At 42.2% G+C, this 21,160-nt stretch overlaps 1 protein-coding gene across 13 annotated transcripts in view; it reads left to right on the forward strand.

The window, feature by feature from the left end:
* RNF220 (ring finger protein 220) overlaps positions 1-21,160 on the forward strand; it is a 325,409-nt gene that overhangs the window by 230,605 nt on the left and 73,644 nt on the right. For 12 of the 13 annotated variants that reach the window (XM_081865514.1, XM_081865518.1, XM_081865517.1 and 9 more), the window contains 2 exons: positions 12,782-12,877; positions 20,338-20,380. In XM_081865514.1, the coding sequence (XP_081721640.1) occupies positions 12,782-12,877; positions 20,338-20,380 (139 nt within the window). Of the gene's footprint in view, positions 1-12,781; positions 12,878-19,397; positions 19,564-20,337; positions 20,381-21,160 lie in introns of those variants that run through there. The other variant, XM_081865511.1, reaches the window with a different exon arrangement.

Here is a 21,160-nt window from a genome sequence, read left to right on the forward strand (position 1 = left end):
AGATTAAATCATCTTAACTTGTGACCTTCACACTGGGTGCTCTGGAACTAGAGACACTAGTTTGGTGAAGTGGATGTCTGCAGCAATTCTATCTTCTCTGTCTCCAACCTCCATCTGTAATGTGTTAGGGGTGGGGTGTGATTAGCTGTGTCTAAACAAATGTGTTTGTGGTGGCAAATGCAGGGTCATTGCCGAATAATGTAGGAAGTGGCCCTTAGGACGAAGCAGAAAAACTTTGTAGGTTGTTGTGTCACCTGCTGTCATAGGCTACTAGTAATGTGTGCGCCACACCCTATACAGTGTGGTCTTAGTGCTACTCTGGCAGATCATGAGCTGCCGTTCCTGATTCAGAAACAAACATACACAGCAGAAGCAGGAATGCAAGTAAAAGGGAACACATCAATTAAAAATCAAGAATCTTCTTATTTGCCTTTGTGCCTCACAAGGGAGTAGGAAAGAGCAGCATGAAAAGCAGCTCTTGTACTGTGCATTTTGGTTGTGCTCATTGCTGGATGGTGATAACTCGTCTGTCCCAAACACCAAGCCTGAGGAGGCGTTCAATAGGCAGATTAGTTGTTTGGAAGTAAATATAGAGAGTTGGAGACAGTCACCAGATAAGGAAGAAAAAGGCCTTTTCTCCCAGCAGGGACTGAGCCTTTGAAGCTTCAAGCAACAAAGAATCCCATTTGCTTTGAGTGAAGGGATTAAGGCAGAATAGTTGAGGGGTCCTGTGTAACCAAGATCACTTGTCTGCTATCACCACATGGCGTCCCCCTCCCTTCACTCTCCCACCATCACCTAAGAACGTTAAGAAGAGGGGGCTTTTGAATTCTTCTTACAGCCTCTTGGCCTCAGAATTGTTATTCTCAAGTGGCACTTGCTTGAAGAACAGGCCTGTGTGATGCAAAAGGTGCTGCGCTTCTCACTTAATAGCCAGACTAAGTGTAAGTCTGCCTTGGTCTTCAACAGGTGGGTCAAGATTCCCTATCAAGTCATAGGCTGATCTAAGGTGGGTTGCAACAGCAGTGCTACCACCATTTAAGTATATGGTGAAAAATAAAGAAAGATATGGTCCTTAAATATATGTTTAGGTTAAAAGTGGGTACTGGGTCTGAAAAGGATGAAGAGTAATGGTCTAGAAACACCATTCTCTGACATAGAAGTCCTTCCTCCTTAATCCCTGGTTTGCTGGGATTCTCTATAGCTATTTAGTGGCAAGATAAATGGGTCCCACTCACATGTTCCTGGAAACAATCTTGGTATTGAAAAAAACCTGCAAATTGCCCCTGGAACAATCCAAGATGCCAAAAATTGTGCAAAGAAAATAGGCAAATTTACTTAAATTTCACATTTTATGTAGGCTTGCACATTTTGGATTTTAATTTTCAAAATGGGATCCCCCCCACCCCCACCACTAACAGTTGACTAAAATAAATGTTTGGGTGCAAGTTTTGAGACACAATAATTATTTGTTGAAGATGCAGTACGTAATGTTTGGTGGGTGCTAAATGCTTGGGTTTAAGAAATGTTAGGATTTAATTAGAATTGGTATGTTAGGACTGGTAATAGCCAGACTTGTGTGTATTTAAATTGTGGGCTAGCCACTGTTAATCCCCTGGAATTAGCATATGTGAAGGGTTAATTAACCTAGGCACACTTCCTGGGCTGTGTGTTGGACACTGTAATATTCACCCAAGCAACAATTGTTAATGGAGTCAGTCAGGCTCCTTTGTGAGGTGATGGGCAGTTGGATAAGCAATTAGAGAGTTCAGAGCATCAGAGGATTAGGTATTAACACAACACAGGATCAAAGGAAATAGGTGTGAGAATACAAATGTGTGGTCTCTTTCTGAGGAGAGTAAAAAAGGAAAGCTGATAAGCTCTGGTGTTATTTCCTGGGTTGTGCCCTGCAGTGCAAGAGAGGCTGCAGAGAAAAGGATGGGGCTCTGCTTACCAATGTTGTTACTATGGAATGAGCTGGCAGCTATTGGGATGCTACTACTATGAGCCCTACCATTGACAGCTCCAGGTTGCATATATGTGTAAATAAACCATCTATCATAAAGACACTACAGCCTTTGTTGAACCTCATTCCCAAAGGAAACACTAACCCTTGATAAGCATGCCTGTAACACTGGGAATCTTGCACAGCCGATTGGAGTGGCGTGTAACAGTGCATTGAAGTTTAAAAAGAAGAGAGGGAAGGGATGGCAGGGAATTCTGATGCTGCATTATTGTTTCTGGTGGTCTGCCCGACCACTAAAGTCCTCTGAGGAGGAAGAGTTTGATGAAGCTGTTTCCAGATATCTCACAGTGGATAGATTATTTACTAAATTTTCTCTGTACTTTAAGCTAGAAAAGGTACTATGTACCTAGATTCCTCCATCAGTGTTCCTGAATCCCTAGTAACAGCTTTGCCATGTACTTCTGTGATGACCTTGGGGAAATCACATAATACCTCAGGGCTTCATCTCTAAAAGTGATAGACGATAAAAGATTAATAATTAAATCTGCTCATTGTGGCTGTAGGGGAGAGGGAGAGACCAAAGAACTGTCCATGTATATTTGAAATATGTCAGCACTTAGGGCTGGTATTCATGTGGGAGAAAGACTGGGAAAAAGATTGGGTAGTTGTAATTAAGTTTGGAAACATATCCACTAAGGCTGTGATCCTAAGTATACTTTATTGGAAGTGAGCATTATTGAAATCAATTAGTCTTACTTCCTAGCACATGGATTTAAGAACAGAATTCCTTCCTTCCTGTCAACCAACAAACCAAATGGATTTTCACATATTCCACATATTTCCACAATATATTCCACATATTGAAAACTCACAGGAGACGTGGAAGACACTCTGGTGCTGGTTTTTAAAAACTAGTTTGAACATAACCATATAGAGTGTGTGACGGATGATCTGTGTGCTCTAGGCTGAAATGAGGTTTAGTTCTGACTTCTGTGTCCAAAGTTGAGTGGAAAATAGTATCAAGAAACACCTTTCTTGAGATTCAAGGAGGATGTCATAGCTCAGTAGTAGAACACATGTTTTGCATGTAAAATGTCCCAGGTTCAGTCTCTGGCAGGGATGGCAATGAACCACTGGCAGTCAGACTGTAGACAATGGGCTTACCCTTACTTCCTCTTCTATCACTGTCTTTCCCCCGGGGGAGGGGGCACTTTTTAGTGTTCTAACAGAGCAAACAGCAAGGGGGGGGGCAAACAAAAATGCCCAGGCACCAGTGGCGGAGTGTAAACCAGCGCTACCTGGGATGGGTGCGTGGGGCATGCCCCCCAGGAGGGCGGTGCACAGAGGACGGCCTCCCATGTGCCAGTGTCCAGGGGATAAGAAGGACATGGAAGCTGCCACCTACTCTCCTCCTACTCTTCGCCGCTGGATCAGACCTGACCCAGGGGCAGAGCTGTGGCCAGGCACGAGTGCAGCAGCCAAGGCGCAGCTCCTTCTCACATGGAGCCAGTCTCTAATGAAGGATCCTACAGTGGGGGTGCCCATTTGCACCCAGGCCCCCCCCCCATGCTACTCCTATGCCAGGCACAGAACTTTGAAGTGCAGACCTATGCTTGGGAAAATTGGGGCAAATATGTGTGCAAAAGCCCAGAGAGCAAAGTTATTGGGATTCTTTGCATGGCAACATGCTAGCATGGTCAAGTCTTTGCCTTCCCCAGCTTTCATTGAGGCATAGAGAACCGTGCACTGTTCTCTGGTGTAACTCAAACAGTGGTTCAAATTGCCAGAAGCTGAAGTTGGCTTTCCTCCTTAAGTGCTGCTGTGGCTTCCTGAAGACAAACAGACAAAGGAGCCAGTGGGAGTATGTGAGTTTACTGGGCATTGGGAAAGTATCAGAGAATAAAAGATGCTGGTGGTGTTCGCGTCTTGAGATGCTGAGACCACTGGTGCTGTTACAAAGCACAGCAAAAGCTGGTATCACTCATTGCATTCGGGTTACAGTTCCCAAGTGATAACAGCTATTAGCAACACTTTGACTGCTTCCCCACCATGCAAGGGAGGGCAGGAGACAGAAAACATGTCAAGCCATCACCTCCATGTTAAGTGATAAGTACCTATTTAGATGGCAGAGTTAAAGTCCAACGCATCAGGCAGGAAACACTTTGCGCAGGAGAGAAGGGAAAGGCCAGAGCGAGATGTAAAAAGAAGGGTTAGGGTATTTGTTGTGCTGACAGCAGCTGTGATTGATTGTTTAAGAGAAATAAACTGCCTGTGTTTTCGGGGCTATCAAAAAGCAGGAGCCCAGCACTTAATAGTCTCAAATGGGTGGCCTTGAAAGGAAACAAAGTGTCACTGCTGCCGGCTCACCGCTTCCCAGTGCTGACATCTGACCTGTCTCTGAGACAGGGAGGGGATAGTTTTAGGAGAGGCAGCAATGAGCGTATGTTACAATCTTGATGTGTTTTCTTGGCTGTGGGCTGCTCCCAAATCATAGGTGTCCCTCGCCTTGTGCTTGCTTCCACCCGTGTCCCTGGGGCCAGCATGGCACACTCACATGTTTATGTAAGCACATACATGTATGCATCTGACATGCATGGGCACTTCTTATACACATACACACAGAGTGAGCAGTCATTCACCTAGCCCAGGCATGGCCAGGCTTGCAGAGACTGGTTCTTTTTTTTACCAGCACTTTGAGCTCCTGCAACCAGTACCAGAGGCAAAAGGATGGCTCCAGGGAAGAAACCAGTTACCTATCTCCACTGCCCCACACCTCCCCTGGCCACTTTAGTCTTGCCTATCCAAGTACAAATATCTGAACTCTGCAGTAACTCTGGAACCCTAGCACCTCTGTTTAAGGTTTCTGCTAATGCTGATGTTAAATAACTGAGAGGCAGAACCTCCTGCTGATCTACTATGTGATCTGGCTATCTACCAGTAGATTCTGATATACCTTCTAACATGCAGATGATAAAACAATTTCAAAACACTCACACCTGCATGAGTTTTTCTTGCCTGTGCGCATGAACACATAGGCGCTCTCGCAATCATTTGGAAATATATTCAAGAGCACCAAGATCTATCCTGTATGTGGACCTATACCTCATTTACACTACCCAAGTTTTTGGGATGGGTGAGTAGAGGTAAGGAGGGATTTTCTTGCTCTCTTGTCTCCCACAACAGGTACCAGTGGCAGAGTAGATAAAGGGAAGGGGAACTGGTAAGCAGCCATTGTCATTGTCCTCCTTCATTTGAAAGAGTCTCAACCCCATGTCTCCCTTCCTCTTTTACCTGTGGCTCCCAAAGTGGCCCATTCCTATATATTTTTCCTTGCTGAAGAGGTGCTGTAACCTCTTGAAAAAGAGCACAGATATCCCTGTTGGCAATGAGGATGTCTCATGCTGTCCCCTTCCGTTCAAGCTTAGTGACCTATTGACTCCCTCCCCATTTCCAACTCCTCCTGCAAGAGGGGCCTCCCCACCTCCATCAACAAGCATTTTGAAGCAGGTTGCATTCGCTCAAAAGTGAGATTTTCACAATCACAGTTGCAACATCCTTTATGGGCTTATTGGTTTCAGTAACCTGATAGCAGTTTATCCAGTGTTATTGTGAAACAAATTATTACAGAACAAATTATTAGTCGAACAAACTATTTATGGCTTGCAGAGAAAGAAACCTTGGAGGTACTGTAACTGTTTCTCTGCCTTTCTAACTGGTTGAGGTGGTTACTTTGTTAACAGGAGTATTTAGGCTGACTTTTCTGGGTAGGAGCACCGCACACCATAAAACCAAAAGACTCAGGGCTCATCCCCACTTCCTCTTGTCCTGCTGCTTTCTCCTGGGGAAAACCAATCTTTAGTACTGAACTGGAGCAAATGGCAATTTGGGTTTGCTCCTATAAAACTTTAAAGAGAGGGATTTTGCAGGGAAAGCTCTGGAGCAAAAAAAGAGCGCTCGGACATAAGCTATGAGTTCTGTGTAATAACTTTGGACTGTGTGTGCACATTGCTGCTTGCTTCAGCTCCAGTGTGCTCCCACCCCTAGTGTTTGAAGGGAAAGGATTGTGGCAAGGGGAAAACTACTCAAACCCATGCCTAGAAAGTATGGCTCAAGCAGAAAACTGCTCAGATCTGTGCTTTCCAGGCACAGGACAAGCGGAAGTGTGGATGAGCCCTGAAACGGCAAATAGTACACTATCAGAAAAAAGCAGCATTAATGTCTGAAAGCCTGCATAAACACAAACGGCCAAGTTTTAACCTGATGTCTAAATAGCTTCTTAAACTTTACAATGTCAATTTATAGCACTTTTCCTGACTTTGTCAAGAGTTCACTTTGGTTGCCATTGATAATAATTTTTGCTCTTCCAATCTCAGTCTGCACAGAATTGTATGGGGGGCAGGCATTTTTACATAGGGGCAGGCATTTTTCTCTCTGTACAATTCACTCTGAGTGCAGCATCAAGCTATGTTGCTCTCAGGGGGACTTGCTGTATTGTATTCAAAGTGTGCAGTGGCGAAAAGGAAGGAGCCCCATACATTACTAGCTGCTCCAGAGTGTGAGCAGCTACATTACCCAGGGCTTTTTAAAGGGCAAGGGGAAAAAATACCATACAGAAATGGTGCTGTAGTCATTGGACGCCTCTTAAAGGGATTTACAGAATCGAGTGGATTCATGATCCGATCCTGGTTATGATCCATCCAGAAAAAACTTCTGCAGATTCCTTCCCCATCATATATGACAAAAAGAGTACACTAGTTTAGGATTTTCTAAAGCTGCTGTTTAAGGATACGTTAGCCTTGTGAGAAGGGATACTCTTGATTGAGAATCCACAACTTTCCTTGACAACCCAGTCCCAGTTTTTAATCACTTTCCCCTGCTGAACAAACTGCACCTTAATTTCTACTTTCAATCAGTCTGGTAGTGCTCTCTCCTTGTGCTTTCTGTCGCATATTATAACTGATATTTCTCTCTTAGCTTGTTCTTCAAAGGGGGATTTGTCAAGTTGGAAAGCATTAGAGCAGAAGCGGAGAAGAAAGACCCCGTTATTCCTATGAGCTAAGTAGGTTGTTGCTTGGAAGCTGGCAGGGGAGGGAAGCGAGGGTGAGAGCAAGCCTTGGACAAGATTGATGGCCTCGTTGCCATTAAGAAAAAAATTAGCCGGTGGCGGCTATCATATTAAAGGGTGAAGAAGCCGTGAATTATTTTCTTAAAGATCTTATCGCTTACAATGATAATTTTACCTTCCAAAAGGCCACTTTTAATGAGGCGAGCCAGGCAAAAAGTCATGATTTAATGCCAGATTTTTTTTCCCAAACACATTTTACTGCTTTTTTGTCCATGTTTAAAAAGCACCGGTGACCTTTTTTTATTTAGCGCGCCCCAGGTGTAATGCTGAGGCTGATCCTCTTAGGGTTTATAACCTCAACAGAGAGTGCCTTTACCCAACGGAGGGATGATTTAAAGGAGGGCTAGAAATATGAGGCCTCACTGGTACTCGCACAAGTCTCTTGCTCTGCCTTTCCAGAGTGAAATGGTGGCTTGCCTTGGAAATGGTATAGGGAAAGGAGCTCTCACTGAGAAAGGTTTGGTCAGGTTGTTGGTTGCTATTACAGATTAGTGCTTGGGAAGGAGGGGAAGGCTGGACTTCAGGGTGCTGGTCCTGCACAATTAGCACAATTACCAATACATCTGCATCCTCCATACTAGATTGCAGAGTAGGGTAACCAAAAAGCTCCATTGCTATTTAGAAGACAAAGCCAAGAGAAATCTAGGGTAAAATTCAACATCTTGCTATTGCAAACATTCTGTCTCCACAAGTATATCAGCTGGCCAGAGAGAACAATCCCCCCTCCCCATATGCTATTCTGGGTTCTTCTTACCCTCCCCCCAGTGGGGGAATAGTGGGAATAGTGGGAGGAAAGCCCTGTTGCAAAGGCCTTCAACTGATAGGGTTTGTTAGGTAAATCCTGCCCCCCGATATTTGGGCAATCTTCAGTGGTTCCAAGATGATTGGTGACTTGGAAGCATTTATTCTCCATGACATTTTGGTGCCATTCCACTGGTTTGGTTCAATAGACAATATTATATTCATTTAACAGCATTCTCTGCTTTTTGATTTCAACCATTTTGCTAGGAATGTCAAGTTTCTTTGAGAGGACAGGAAAGTTGACCCAGTGTTGAGAGTGTCCAGGGGGCATGAGGAGACATACTTTTTCCTTGTACATAGTAACTCCCTAGGGAACAAAGGCTGCTGGTGTATCACAGGGTCCAATCACAAGAGTTCAGGTTGCCTTTTGTGGTTTTTTGTGGAGTGGGTTGAATTGACTGGCTTATTTCTTTTTTTAAAAAAAACACCTTCATGATTATAGTGTCAATAGTTGTATAGTGTACAGTTGTCCTGTACCATTGGGTTAATTGATTTGGAGGGTTGAGGATTTGATGAAATTCTCCAACACTTTTGTTTATTTAGAAACTCAGGGATGGGGAACCTGTAGCCCTCTAGATGTTTTTGGACTCCAGCTCCCAATAGCCCCAGCCAGCATGGCTAATGGTCAAGGATAATAGCTGTTTTAGTCTAGGAAAACCAGGAAGGCCTCAGGTTCATACTCTGCCCTCAGTTAGGTAGACTAAGTACAGATTATCTCCTGTTTTGGCCCATTGTCTGCATGAAGAAAGAGGTTTTCTGAGGAGAGCATGAGCTGGGACCTAATTTTTCAAAGTAGATGTGCATCCATACCTTCTCCTTCAGGATGTTCTTTTCAAACAAAAATACAGGAAAACAGACTCTATGCAGGAATAAGGGAACCCAGAGTCCATTGGCCACATTAGAATGGGCCCAGTTAACATTTCAATCACAATCCACAGGTTGAAGAACACTGCTCATTAGTCAAGAGGTTATGTGACCTCAAATTGTTATTCTTTTGATTCAGAAAAGTGCAAGTTGTAAGCACTAAAACAATGGACATTTTGTATTTTCTGGTGGCAGACAATGTGCCACAAAGAAAGACTTAATCTTCCTCTCCCTCAATCTATCATCCACCCACCCATCCATCCCTTCTTCTTCTTTCCTCTTCACCCTCAAATCCATTTTTTACCTGCTATCAAAAAGATGGTTGTGGTGTCATTGGGGTGGCCCACCTTTGATCAAATCTGAGTCCAGCTTTGAGCACAATCTACCAGCCAACAACCAAACACTAATGCTGGTAGGAAGGAGCAAGATGGGCATTTAAAGCTGACAAGATTTCTAATTCTAAACCTTCTGCTCCCATTCCTCCCCCTCTATCCCATCTATGTGCCTGATAATTCTCCTGACGCAGCCTAAATGGAGAAGCAGTTGCCATTCCACCTTGGTGAAATGAGAAACACAAATGAAGTGCGGTTTGGTGCTAGAGCAGGGGCTTGACTCACTGATACAGTGTTTAACATGCTGCCGAGGTATTTAGAATAGAACCGCTTGCTACCATTTTAAGAAGACAGTTTATTCATCTAAACGGCAAGCGTATGTAGAAGAGGGTCTGAGATTGACGTCTTTGGGATTAGTTTAGCCCTGCATTTTTTCTGGAGGTCGTTGTCATGGTGCTCAGGAGGTTTGTCGAATAAATGGGGCCAGCGTTCTTCTTGGGACCACATGCTAAAAACTAATACATAACGTTTAATTTACTGTCTCCGTAGCTAGCCCAGCCATTTTTCAGATAATAATATTGGATTAGAGCGACTTGCAAGGGTGGATGGGAGTGGGCAGGCAGGCATGTGGGGGCTGATGAGGAGCAATGAGAGTCGTTGTTGAGGTTCCTTGAAGCAGAGTCGATGGCTTGTGCACTTTTATTTCTTCACAGAAGCAAATTGAAAAGGGAAGTATCTTTAACTCCTGTGATCAGGTTGTTACATGCAATCTGAGAAAGAAGGCAAGGGTTTACATTGCAACCAGAGCCCTCCCTGATGTCAAAATGTTGTATCTAGCCTATTATGATATGGGGAGAAGGATCCCATCCTTTAGCTTCAAATTTTATTTTTCTATCTTGGCCCTTTCTGATACAAAGATGGTCACATTTTTGCAAGGTGGGTACTTCTCTGAAAATTGTTTGTTGCTGCAGTTAGAAGACCAGGGTATTTGTTCCTCAAATGGTTGGTTCGTGTAGGATTTTATAAACACTGTTTTATTTGCCTATTTATTTAATAAACTTACACCCCTCTTTTTCAGATAAATTATAATAAACTACATGATCACAAAACACAGTAACAGTTTTCACCCCCTCCAAAGTGACCACTCCATTATCTCAAAAGACAGGGGCTTTCAGCTGTCACAAACTTATTTAGGTTTAAAGTGTCTGTGTATATGACTAATCTGAGCTGAAGTTGAGTCAGTCAAGATTATAAATCCAAACCCAACTATAAGGCTGTGGTAAGTTTAGTGAGGAGCTGTTGGTTAGTTTTTGCACATTACACACCAGCCCAGAGAAATTAATGTAATTGGGTTGGCAAATTTCCTAGAAAATAGGCTAAAAGCCATTCACATGCAAATATATGCACATTTTAAGTTGTTCACTACTTAGCTGAGCTTATTTTACAGAGCTCAGATGGTTTGGAGTGGGTGGGCACCTTGCCTCGGGTCACCACTGGGGATGGGGGATAATCCAGTGGCAACAGAGAAGTGGGTGATATGAGGCTAGGCTGGTTCAGAAAGGCTTTGCTTTTTTAAAAAAATAGTGGCCTGAATAGAGTTACTTAGAGAGTTATCAGCTGGACTAATGGGAAAGAGAAGAAGACTATTTCATGTATAACAAGCAGCATGGTAATTACACAAAAATGGAAGTCACATGAGACAACCTGTTTGTTTGTTTGTTTGCTTGCTTGCTTGCTTGTTTGCTTGTTTGCTTGTTTGCTTGTGGGACAATTCTTTGCTCCCCTAAAGGGCAGCTGAGGAACTATAAGATTGGTAGAAGGGCCACAATGCTAACAGAGAGGGAGTCCAGCTGCCCAACTGACCACCAGTGAGTCAGAAAGCTCCACCAATAACACTGTCCCACTGACAGTGTTTTGTGAATGATGAAGACCAAAGCAGGACGTGATCAAAGGTAGCAGGGGAGGGTGTAGATACACAGGATACTAAGCTCCATCATTATCTTGACATATCCCCCTCCCAAGAAAGAAAGAAAGAAAGAAAGAAAGAAAGAAAGAAAGAGTGAGTTCCTGAAACGTCCTGGAACTAAAATTGTGGTTAATGAGGGGGGAAGAAGAGTGAAAAAAGAAAAAGCTATCTCCTGTTGCTGAGCATGTGAGCTTCACCTGCTCACCTGCTGTTTGTCAGTGACCACTGATTTTTTTTGGGGGGGGGCTGCACTCCATCTGAAAATGAGAACATTTGCACAAATGACAAAGCCTATGCAAATCTATGCAAATGGGTGGAGAGTCAAATCAACATATAGTGAGCCCAGAAAATCCTGTTAGCATCCCTGTTCTCAGTAAATGAACCTCCTTAAAGTATTGTCAAAGCGCTCTATCATTTCCCATAAATCTTTTTTGTGCATGGAATTTATACCTCTGCCATTGCTCTGAAGTTTGCACAGGACTGATAACCTTCACAGTTTCAAGTAAACTGCTGACCATTTTGCCTGCATAGCTTGCGGTAAAAGAAAGGAAATTCTGTGTTATTTGGGATATTTCTGAGATTAACAGTATAGGAAATCCTGTACTGTAACAGTATAGGAAATCCTATACTGTAATTAGAAAAAGGTTTAATAATATACTAATATTTGTAATTACTGAATGGATCTGTGCAGTTGAATAGTGTTTGGCACCAAATGCTTCACCCCACTGATTCTGCATTACTGCTTTTATGTCTTTTTGTTTGAGTACATTTTCTGAGAGATTTTCATGCACATTAAAAGTTAGGAGGTGCAACTGAGGTGCTTTTGCTTGTATCCCTTTTTAAACCCTCAGATAGTATTTCAATGGCTAAGAAAAAAGTTTTCTTTAACAAAAGCAATATTTAGCATGGGCTTCTTAGGGAGCCTCATATGTGGTCATTTGACCAAGGCACTGCTCACCTTTATCCTATGCATTTTTGGTGGCATCTTTCTTGTCCAGGTGCAGAGATAGTATTGCATATTCTTTTATAATCCCAGATGATGTATACTTTACCTGTATGTATAATTATGTAGTTTCCCAATGTGTATGCCAGTGATACTGGAGTGGAGATGATGGGGGAACATTATTTCATACAGTGCCTTTCACTTAACCCAAAAATTCCAAGTTGCTGTCTTTACTTTTTCCAAATCATCTCTCTTTCCCTAATGGGCGGTAGTTCCTGCAAGATGTAGTTGTGTACTGGTGTTTCTATGTCATGACTGCCAGTGTTGTTCTTCAGTGATGTATTTCCATGTGAGAGATACAAAGCTAAATAATACAGCTACCTCTGCCACTAACACAAACATAGGAGCACAATGGAGGACAGAGGAGGGGCAATGTTCATGCATCCATTCCTAAACATAGGCACTGTATGCAAGCCACCACACATGAGGCCCAGAAATGATATTCTTGTTTGTCCCATACTGGGTGACAGGTTTGGCATGAGGTGAATATTTAGCTCTCTGAATGACTTCCTGCATCATTCTCAAAAGCCATCTCAAGAGTTATCACACCACATGTCCATCTAACTTAAAAGATGTCCCTCTCTATAGCTGGTTGTTGGTGATCATGTTTTCTTAATTAGCATTTTTTGCTATTACATATCACACATCCTTCTACGCTTCCTCTTGAGAACAAGGAACACTTTGCATTGTTAACTGCTTCTCCCTTTCCCCACTTCTTCCACAGTCAATTTTGTTGTCAGCCTCAATCAAGCGAGAAGGAGACTCTCCAACAGCATCACCTCACTCCTCAGATGATATCCATCACTCAGACAGATACCAGGTGAGATAGCAACCAGGAGGACTCAGCTGATGACTGAAAACCAGGAGTTACTAAGCTCCACTACTAGTTCTTTCAGTGCTGCCATTCAAGTCCTTAACTTTTTAGCCTTTTATGTTTTTCAGGGATTATAATATCCCACTTATTTAATGCATATGTCCTTGCATCTGGGAAATCTTGCGAAAAAAAGTACTATGGTATACAAATGTTAAATAATACCCTTAACAGGTTTGCACCCAGTATAGCTTTCTGGTTCCTAATGCTTCTTGGTGCATCATGGCATAAAATACAGTTGTTAAGTTAATAATACAGTTACAGTTGTTTTATTATTATTATTATTATTATTATTATTATTATTATTATTATTATTATCCCCCACCCATCTCTATTTATACCCCACCCACTCTGGGTGGCTTACAGCATATCTAAAAACATAAAATCTCCCAGTACAGGGCTGCCTTCAGATGTCTTCTAAAAGTTGTCTTCTAAAAGTTATCTCCTTGACATCTGAAGGGAGGGCGTTCCGCAGGGAGAGTGCCACTACTGCCTGTACCCTGTAACTATTATTGAATAACGTTAGTTTTAATATTACTGTATTTTGTAAATGGATGGAAAATAGGACTAAGCATAATGCCCCAATTAGCCAGAAACAAGTCACCACCAGTGGGACTCCATTCTGAAAATCATGTAAATGGAATTTGCAGGTGTAAAAAGTGTTGTAGCCTTGTCAATTTTATTGGTCAGTAAGTTTTGTATAGTTTATTAAGGTGTGAACACAAAGGTTATCTGCTGTACTGCGTCCAAAGCCAATAGAAGGTCACTGTACAACTACAGTTCCTATTAGAGTCTGAAATATGCGCGCGCACACATTATGGGGTGCTGCCCATCATCTCCATGGGTATATGGACTGTACTACTAGTTGGTATGCAGCCAGTGCATAACTGTGCTAATGAATCAGTAGTGGTCTGAGGCTGGGATGAACATTTGTGTCTATTGTATGACTAATATATCTAGCATTATATGTCTTTTCTTAATTGTTAGAAGCTCCTGCCATAGTCATAGTTTATATAGTTCAGACTATGCCAGAGATATGAAGTGTTCACACTCTGTACTTTCTGCTAGTTCATGCTCTCAAAAATGAATCAACACTGTTCTGAATATTGTCAAATACAGATAAACATTGCTAATAGTATTCTTCTGTATGCAGTAAGTGATCCCAGTTTGCATTTGATGGCTTTACTTTTCACAACAGGCACTTCACAGAGACTCATAAATTCTTGATGGAGAGGCAAATGGGAATTATAGTTTGCTTTTATAGGGTAGAAGACCGGAGGATGATCCTTTTTTGTATTTTTTACTGCTCTAGAATTTGCAGGCCGGAGTAGTACAAAGCAACTCCATGGTATAACTAGAATATGACTAGGGAAATCTCCTCTGGGAGCTAATCCAATGGGCTTTATGCAAATAAAATAAAATAAAATTCTCCTCTTGATTCCAAGAGCTGTAAGCTGAGCTTTTCACGTGCTGGATGTGTGCCCTGATTATATATTTCTTTAAAACTGCAGTGCTGGTAATTTTGCATTGCAAGTTCTTTATGGCATTTATGATCTGCTAGGAAATATACTGTATATATTAGTGAGAGATTGGGAAGAAAACTTTTGCTTATGAGGTTGTTCTGAAGGAAATTTCACGAAGTTTGCACCGATAAGCTCTGTTGGTGGCTTAGCAAGGACAGAAACAGTTCACCATTTAGCCCATAGTGATCACATGGAAACTTAACCTGATGCACCTGCAGTTACATGGGGGAGCTCTCTGTGATAAAGCAAATATTTCCACATCCCTGCTACCAGTGATATGTAGAGAATATATTTTATGTGGGTAAATGGTGCAGTCAGCTGCCATGAGGTTACAAAAGGTAGGTGCAGATTACCATTTACTATGTAATTGCCACTTGCAAACACTACGGCATGCATGTGTTTGCAGGTGGCAATTACATAGTAAATGGTAATCTGCACCTACCTTTTGTAAAGCATCAACAGAGCTATCCTGTCCAAGCTTTCTAAAATTCCTTACAGAATAACCACATGAACCACAGCCATACATCTAGAACTGTCAGAACTGGGCCATGGGTTGTGGTCTGCAGTTGGGAACATGGAGTCAGGACCCAATGGAAGTGAGAAGGGTCAGAGAATAAAGACTGAATAGCAATTAGTACCAGAGGTGAAATCAGAAGATAAGTCTCAGGAACATAGAGTAATAAGGATCAGCGGACAAAAAACCAACACAGAGCCAGTAGGAGTCAGGACCATAGTAAAATCAGGATCAGAGGGTAAACCAGAAGGCAGAACTAGGATACCTCCACATGACCTGTTTATTGAACATTCATCCTTGTTTTACTCTAAGTTGCTACTGGAAGAATTTTTTTATTTTGTTTCATCCTGGTTTGTTTGCATTGTTATATGGCTTCCCGTCAATCATTTCCAACACTTTCTAGTGCATTGCCTCATCACTTTCTGCACCACAAAAAGCCCTTTTTCTAAAGTGGGGTTGTTGTGCAAGAGCACCAGAACGCTTTAATCTACTTTAATTGTGCAAACCTAAATTAGCTGGTATGCAATTGAATCTTTCCCGCAAAATAGTAACAGTCTGGAATGGATCTTAGTAGAACAAGCAAAGTTCTACTGAGACAGGAAGCCCTCTTGTTTTCCTTCCTGCCTAGGCTTGAATAGTCATTCTGGAAGGTACCTGCCCAAGAAGTTGTAGTGATTTTGCTTGCCACATGGGGTGATTAATGGTCAACAGTTCCTGAAATATGTATTTAGATCTAGTTGGATACAAATGTAATATGGTAAAGCAAGGGAAAATTCGGTAGGAACAGAATTAGGAAGTGAAGCATTATTATGAGAGCTGAAAGCTTGATCAGAAAACTAGGATCTAGTCCAAGTTATAATTTGGCAGCCAAAATTAGTTGCTAGCTCTCTCCTACTTGGCTGTTTGGCACCTATACTGCATTTTTCTGTGTTCTTATAGAAAAGGGGAGAAATGTTTTAAGTTAACAGTGTTGTCCCACATGCATTTGATTTAAACTAGAGTTATAGAAAGGCTACTACAAATATTGTTGTGGAATTATGGTATAAAGAAAAAGAACAGATTACCGTATGTTGCAATTGAAACTGTCTCCTCTGCATTTGCAGCTCAGGCCCAGAAGCCTTGAATTGTTTTCAGAGAGAGCAAGTGAAACTGACAGGAAGTTGTTGGTTTTTTTGAGTGATCATGTTGAGTGAAATAGCAACGGCAGGATGGTTGAGGAAAAGAGGTGAAAGGAAGCAGAAATGTAGGTAGGTAGGTAAATGAGAGGTTTGAAGTTGCTCTGGCTGCATTAATCTGACATCTCTTGAGTAACACAAGGAGAACAGTATTGCTTTTTGAAAATGGAATTTTTATACTGTGTCCTTTCTTCCCAGCTTTCTGCATAAGAATAGGATTAATGACATGACTGTTTCTTGACAAAAAGAAAGAACTGTTCCAGTTAAAGAGTATGTTAGCATTCTAACACAGAGAATCAATTTAGGTCAGGTCCTAGAAAATATTGGAGCACTCCTATCTCTCCTTGTAATAAATGTTAAATGAGGATGCTAAGCACTAGACAGAGTCAGGTTCCAATATTCCAGACCAGGGTTTGGATAGTAAGTAGAGTGGAGCTGCTTGGTAAAAGTGCAATTTGCCTGAAGAAAAATCCATTAAAAATAGGATTTCACCCTCTCTCTAGGCAGTCAAACTGAGAGGAGGAGCCAGTCTCATTCAGCCCAGGTACATTCTGCCTTTGGCAGAATCAGTAGGCTATAGCTCCTTCTGTAAATGTGCCGGCCCATGTTCCCTCCACCTTCCATAGATATTGCCAGCATGTATAGTACTAATCAGGCTATTAAAATACGCTTACATTATCCAGTTTATTACAGAGATTCATTTTTGCTTTGCACAAGTACACACAATGCCTTTGTTGGTTGCTGGCTGGTCTTTATATGGGCTGATCTTGTCTTCCAAAGATTCATAATACGCACATCCTTTGAAGATGTGCTTAAACAGTAGAGTGAAGGAATTCCCTATGGTACTCCCTAAACTCCAAGATACGTTACAGTATTTTGCACCCAGAAATATAAAAACTAGTATATTGTTATGTGCTGCATTCTTGCACGAGTCACTGAGGGATAGTCCATTGGCAACTCAAGTGCATCAGATAATGTGGATAAAGCTTCTAAAGAAGAGGCTCAGTGTACTAGAACGAAGCTACCAGCCGAGACTTCACTTGAAACAATTGCCCTCCTCCTCTCTCCTCAAAACCTCAATAATATGTATTTTACTACTTGTTTTAGCTTACAAACTAATGTCTTAACATCTGTGAAATATAAAGCATTTCATTCATATATCAGTTTGTGACAGATGCAAGGCATTCGCTGTTTCTTAAAATCAGTGCAGACTTAGCATACAGAGGTGCTAATTAGTTATATAAATAGACAGCAGACAGTTGAGATTGCCCAAAATACTTGATTTTTCTCTTTTCCCCCCTTCAAAATCATACTGTCTACTTCTGTGCATATTGACCTAAGATATCTTATCTGCAATTGACCCCAGTGAATTACAATGAATATGAATGAGAACAGACTACAATAAAAAATTACGGTAATAATCTCTCATTCAAGACTGTACAGCTAGTGTCCCCACCTTGTAGGGGAGCTGTGCAAGAGATATCAAAATGAGTTAAAAAGAATAAAATAGCAGAGAGATCAGAAGGGTGCAGACCTGTCCCAAATTTCATCCCTTAAGTTAAGTATTTACTGAAAAGAAACATGGAAAAGCCCAGTATATTGAAATAATTCAAAAGCTTAGGAAAAAAGCATTTTGAGAGGCTTATGGTTTTTGAAGTGTTTTTTTTTTTAAAGCAATTTAGGCCTCAGGATTGCAACACTGTCACACATGTTTGCCTTTAAACACTTGGATAGTCTTTGATGGCTTCAGCAGGATTGCTAATAGGATCAAAGTGAATCACTTCCCTTAAGTGTTTGCAGGATGTGGACCCTGGTTGGCAGGATAAAGGCCATTTTATAGATTTATCATTCTTGCAATCACTGACTGTGACTTTAGAGTCATAAAAGAATAAAATAATGACTGCTTTGTCCAATAACATGTTGTATTTGGTAAGGTTTTATCTTCATTTCATCCCTGTAGAGAACTTCAGCTCATCACTGCCTTTTGACAGGAAAAGAGAGGAATGCTTATGTTTCTAGGAGTCTACAAGACCTGCACACACCACTTTTTGTTAGCCTTTTTATTATACATGCACACAACAGATAAAACACGTTTCACATAGCTTAATAAAACGCGAGACTTTCCACGCATGCCAAGAACAATTTACTGGATGTGATTCTTGCAACATACAGTGATACCTATAGCATTTCTTAGAAAAGAGGTGCCTCTCTGAATGGAGACATCAATTTATCAAGAGGAGTACCTTTATACAGTTGCAGCTTGTGTGCAAGTGTGCACTGCTGGGTTGTTGGTTTTCCTCTGCTTAGCCTCACAACTATTATTGCTGAGGGTTCTTAAGGTTCAAAGTTATGAAGCTGCTTATACCTGGGAAGTTACTTTATTGGTGCAGGGCACCCAAAAAGGCAGCTTGTCTTCTACAGAAAGTTGGTGTTGGTTCCTGCACTTTCTGTAATAGAAATAAGCTGTGCTTTTTTTCTTTAAAAAAATGTTTAGGCATACTCTTATTTTCCTACTCATACTGAAATACTGCTTCTCAATGAGGCCAAACTTAAGATTCACAAAATGTTTAGGGGTATGCGAACCCCTGCATCCCCCCAGAAGAAAAGCACTGGATATAAGCTTGAACTTTCTGTTTACAAGGGAGACAATATCGGGGTACTTCTGACCCTGCTAATTGCAAAGTTATCTTTCCAAATTTTGTTAGCTTGAGCGGCTAACTTGCCATTTTTCTGCTCATTTCTCTAAGTCTCGGCAAGTTAAATTTCTGCCTGGGGAGCAGATGCACCTTGTCTGTGGTTGTACAGGAATGCATGTACACGTATGAACACTTAAGACACAGGGAGGCAGCCTTGATGTGACGACAGGGGTGTTGCACGCATTTAGCAGTCTCCCTGTTTCCTTCGCCGACTTGCCGGAGGATTTGCTTGGGTAAAAGAATGTACCTTCCGTGCTTCTCTTCAAAACACAGACGTCCACTAAGGGGGCAGATTTTGGGGGAGACGCCGAGCGACGGGAGAGGAAGTGCTGCTTTGTGCCGGGGACGTTTATAGCCCTGCGTGGGGATATGGGGAGTGAGCAGTTGCGTCTCGGGAATCGGGCTCCTGGTGGTGTTAGAGGAGGTGCTGAGGGAGATCGCATCAAGCCGAGTGGTATTTGCGGCGCGAAGAAGGAAGCGTGGTAGCAAAAGCAAAAGTCCCGAGTCCCAGACCGCTCTTTGCCGCCCCGTTGCCATGAGAACAGCTTCCTCCCCCTGAACTCTCACCCCGCGCAGGCCGCGCAGACGCCTGGTCACATGATCGGAGCTAACATGGCGGCGGCCGCTGTTATGGGGAGCTGATTGCAGGTGCCGGGGCCGTTGCCTGCATCCGCCCTCATCCCCGGCCATGCAGAGCGAGAGAAGGGAACCCGGTGGTCGAGAAGAGGTGCGAGCGGAGCGCGTCTGAGAGGCCGGAGCGTCTCTGGGGCCGGAGCCGCTAGGGCAGGAGATGGGGCTTGTTTACATCCGAACGGGGGTTGGGCCATCATCCCTGAGGTGGGAGGGGTCTGCTTATATCCATATCCATAAACTTGGAGGGTGCATTTTTTTCATTTAAGGACGAGGCATACCCTCCTCCCATCTTCGGGGCCGTGCAGAACGGCTTTGTTTATCTAAGGATGACACGGGTCCCTGGAGGGGAAAGACCAGGAGGAGGTTGTTTATCTTTGGTATCTAGGAACTAAGAGCAATACAGGTATACTTGTTCATTTGTAAGGAGATTAATTTATAGCTAAGCCAAAGCTAGACAGCATTCTGCAGGCTGCTTTTCCCCATACAGTAGTCTTGTAGGCTGAGGAATTAGGGAGTGGGGAAGTGGTATGGAACCTTGCAAGCAGTTGGGATGAACGGGGCACCTACATTTCGGGTGCTGTGGATATCTATATTTGGACAACAGCCAAGTCAGAGGAAATGTGGGTGTATTTGTGTTTGAAGAAGTTATCTGGGGAAGATTAAATTGTGGTATTGGTTTGAATTGGTAAATATTGGCAACACCCAAAAGGGAAGTTTGTCAGGTAGATGAGAGTGCTGTGGTGGATTTTTCTAATCTAATTCCCCCATACACTCCCTAAGACTGCTTCTCAGAATGGGGTAAATAACTCTGTGGTTTTCTCACCAGCAAGTTCCTAATGCTTTTTTGCTCCTGATCTTCTCTTAACAGACCTTCTTGCGAGTGAGGGCAAACAGACAGACCCGGCTGAATGGTGAGTGCAGCAGAAATCCTGTACCATTTTCCCCCTTGTTCCAAGATGAAGACTTTCATTATCTGGGCCTAACAAGTATAATGCTTCCTTTCTTTACAAGATTCCTGAACTAAATATGCCCCAAAGGGTTAAAGCTTCAAATCAATCATTTGTATTCCTAACACGTTTTGTTCCTCTCTGAACCCTGTCTTAAGTTGCTGCCCCTGGGTTACATTTATGTAGGCCTCCCAATGACATTGCTTTTCAGGCAGCTTGCAAACATAAAATATAATGTGGTAAAACAACAATTGCAGGAAAATATTGTCAGCAAAGGTAAGAGAGAGAATCATTTACTCAGCATTATTAAAAACACACCATGTGGAAGCAGTAGATTACAGTTCAAAACTTTAAATAATCACAGATCTGAAAATACTTGGGAGAAGTATTTTTAAAATACTTTAAAAATACTTTTTAAAGTATTTTACTTGGCATTGAAATGGCCATAAAGAGGTGGCAAGCAGGCCTCTCTGAGGAGGGCATGCCACAATTGGAGTACCACCACTTCTTGTTAAATGGCCTGGTTGATATTGCAAGGGAGAAAATATCAATGCCAAGTAGAAGAATTATTTTACTTCTTGCCGTTTTAGAAATAATGATTTTCTTATGGGTGTAATGAGATTAGTCTTTTTCCCCAATGGCATTGTTTTCACTTGGTTACCTGCTATAATCTCCAGCTGTCAACAATACCTGCTTACAGCTAAAAAAATACATACAACTATAATTCCTGTTTGTTTCATTTAT

Source organism: Podarcis erhardii (genome assembly GCF_964252035.2).
Source record: "Podarcis erhardii genome assembly, chromosome: 6".
Classification (NCBI taxonomy): domain Eukaryota; kingdom Metazoa; phylum Chordata; class Lepidosauria; order Squamata; family Lacertidae; genus Podarcis; species Podarcis erhardii.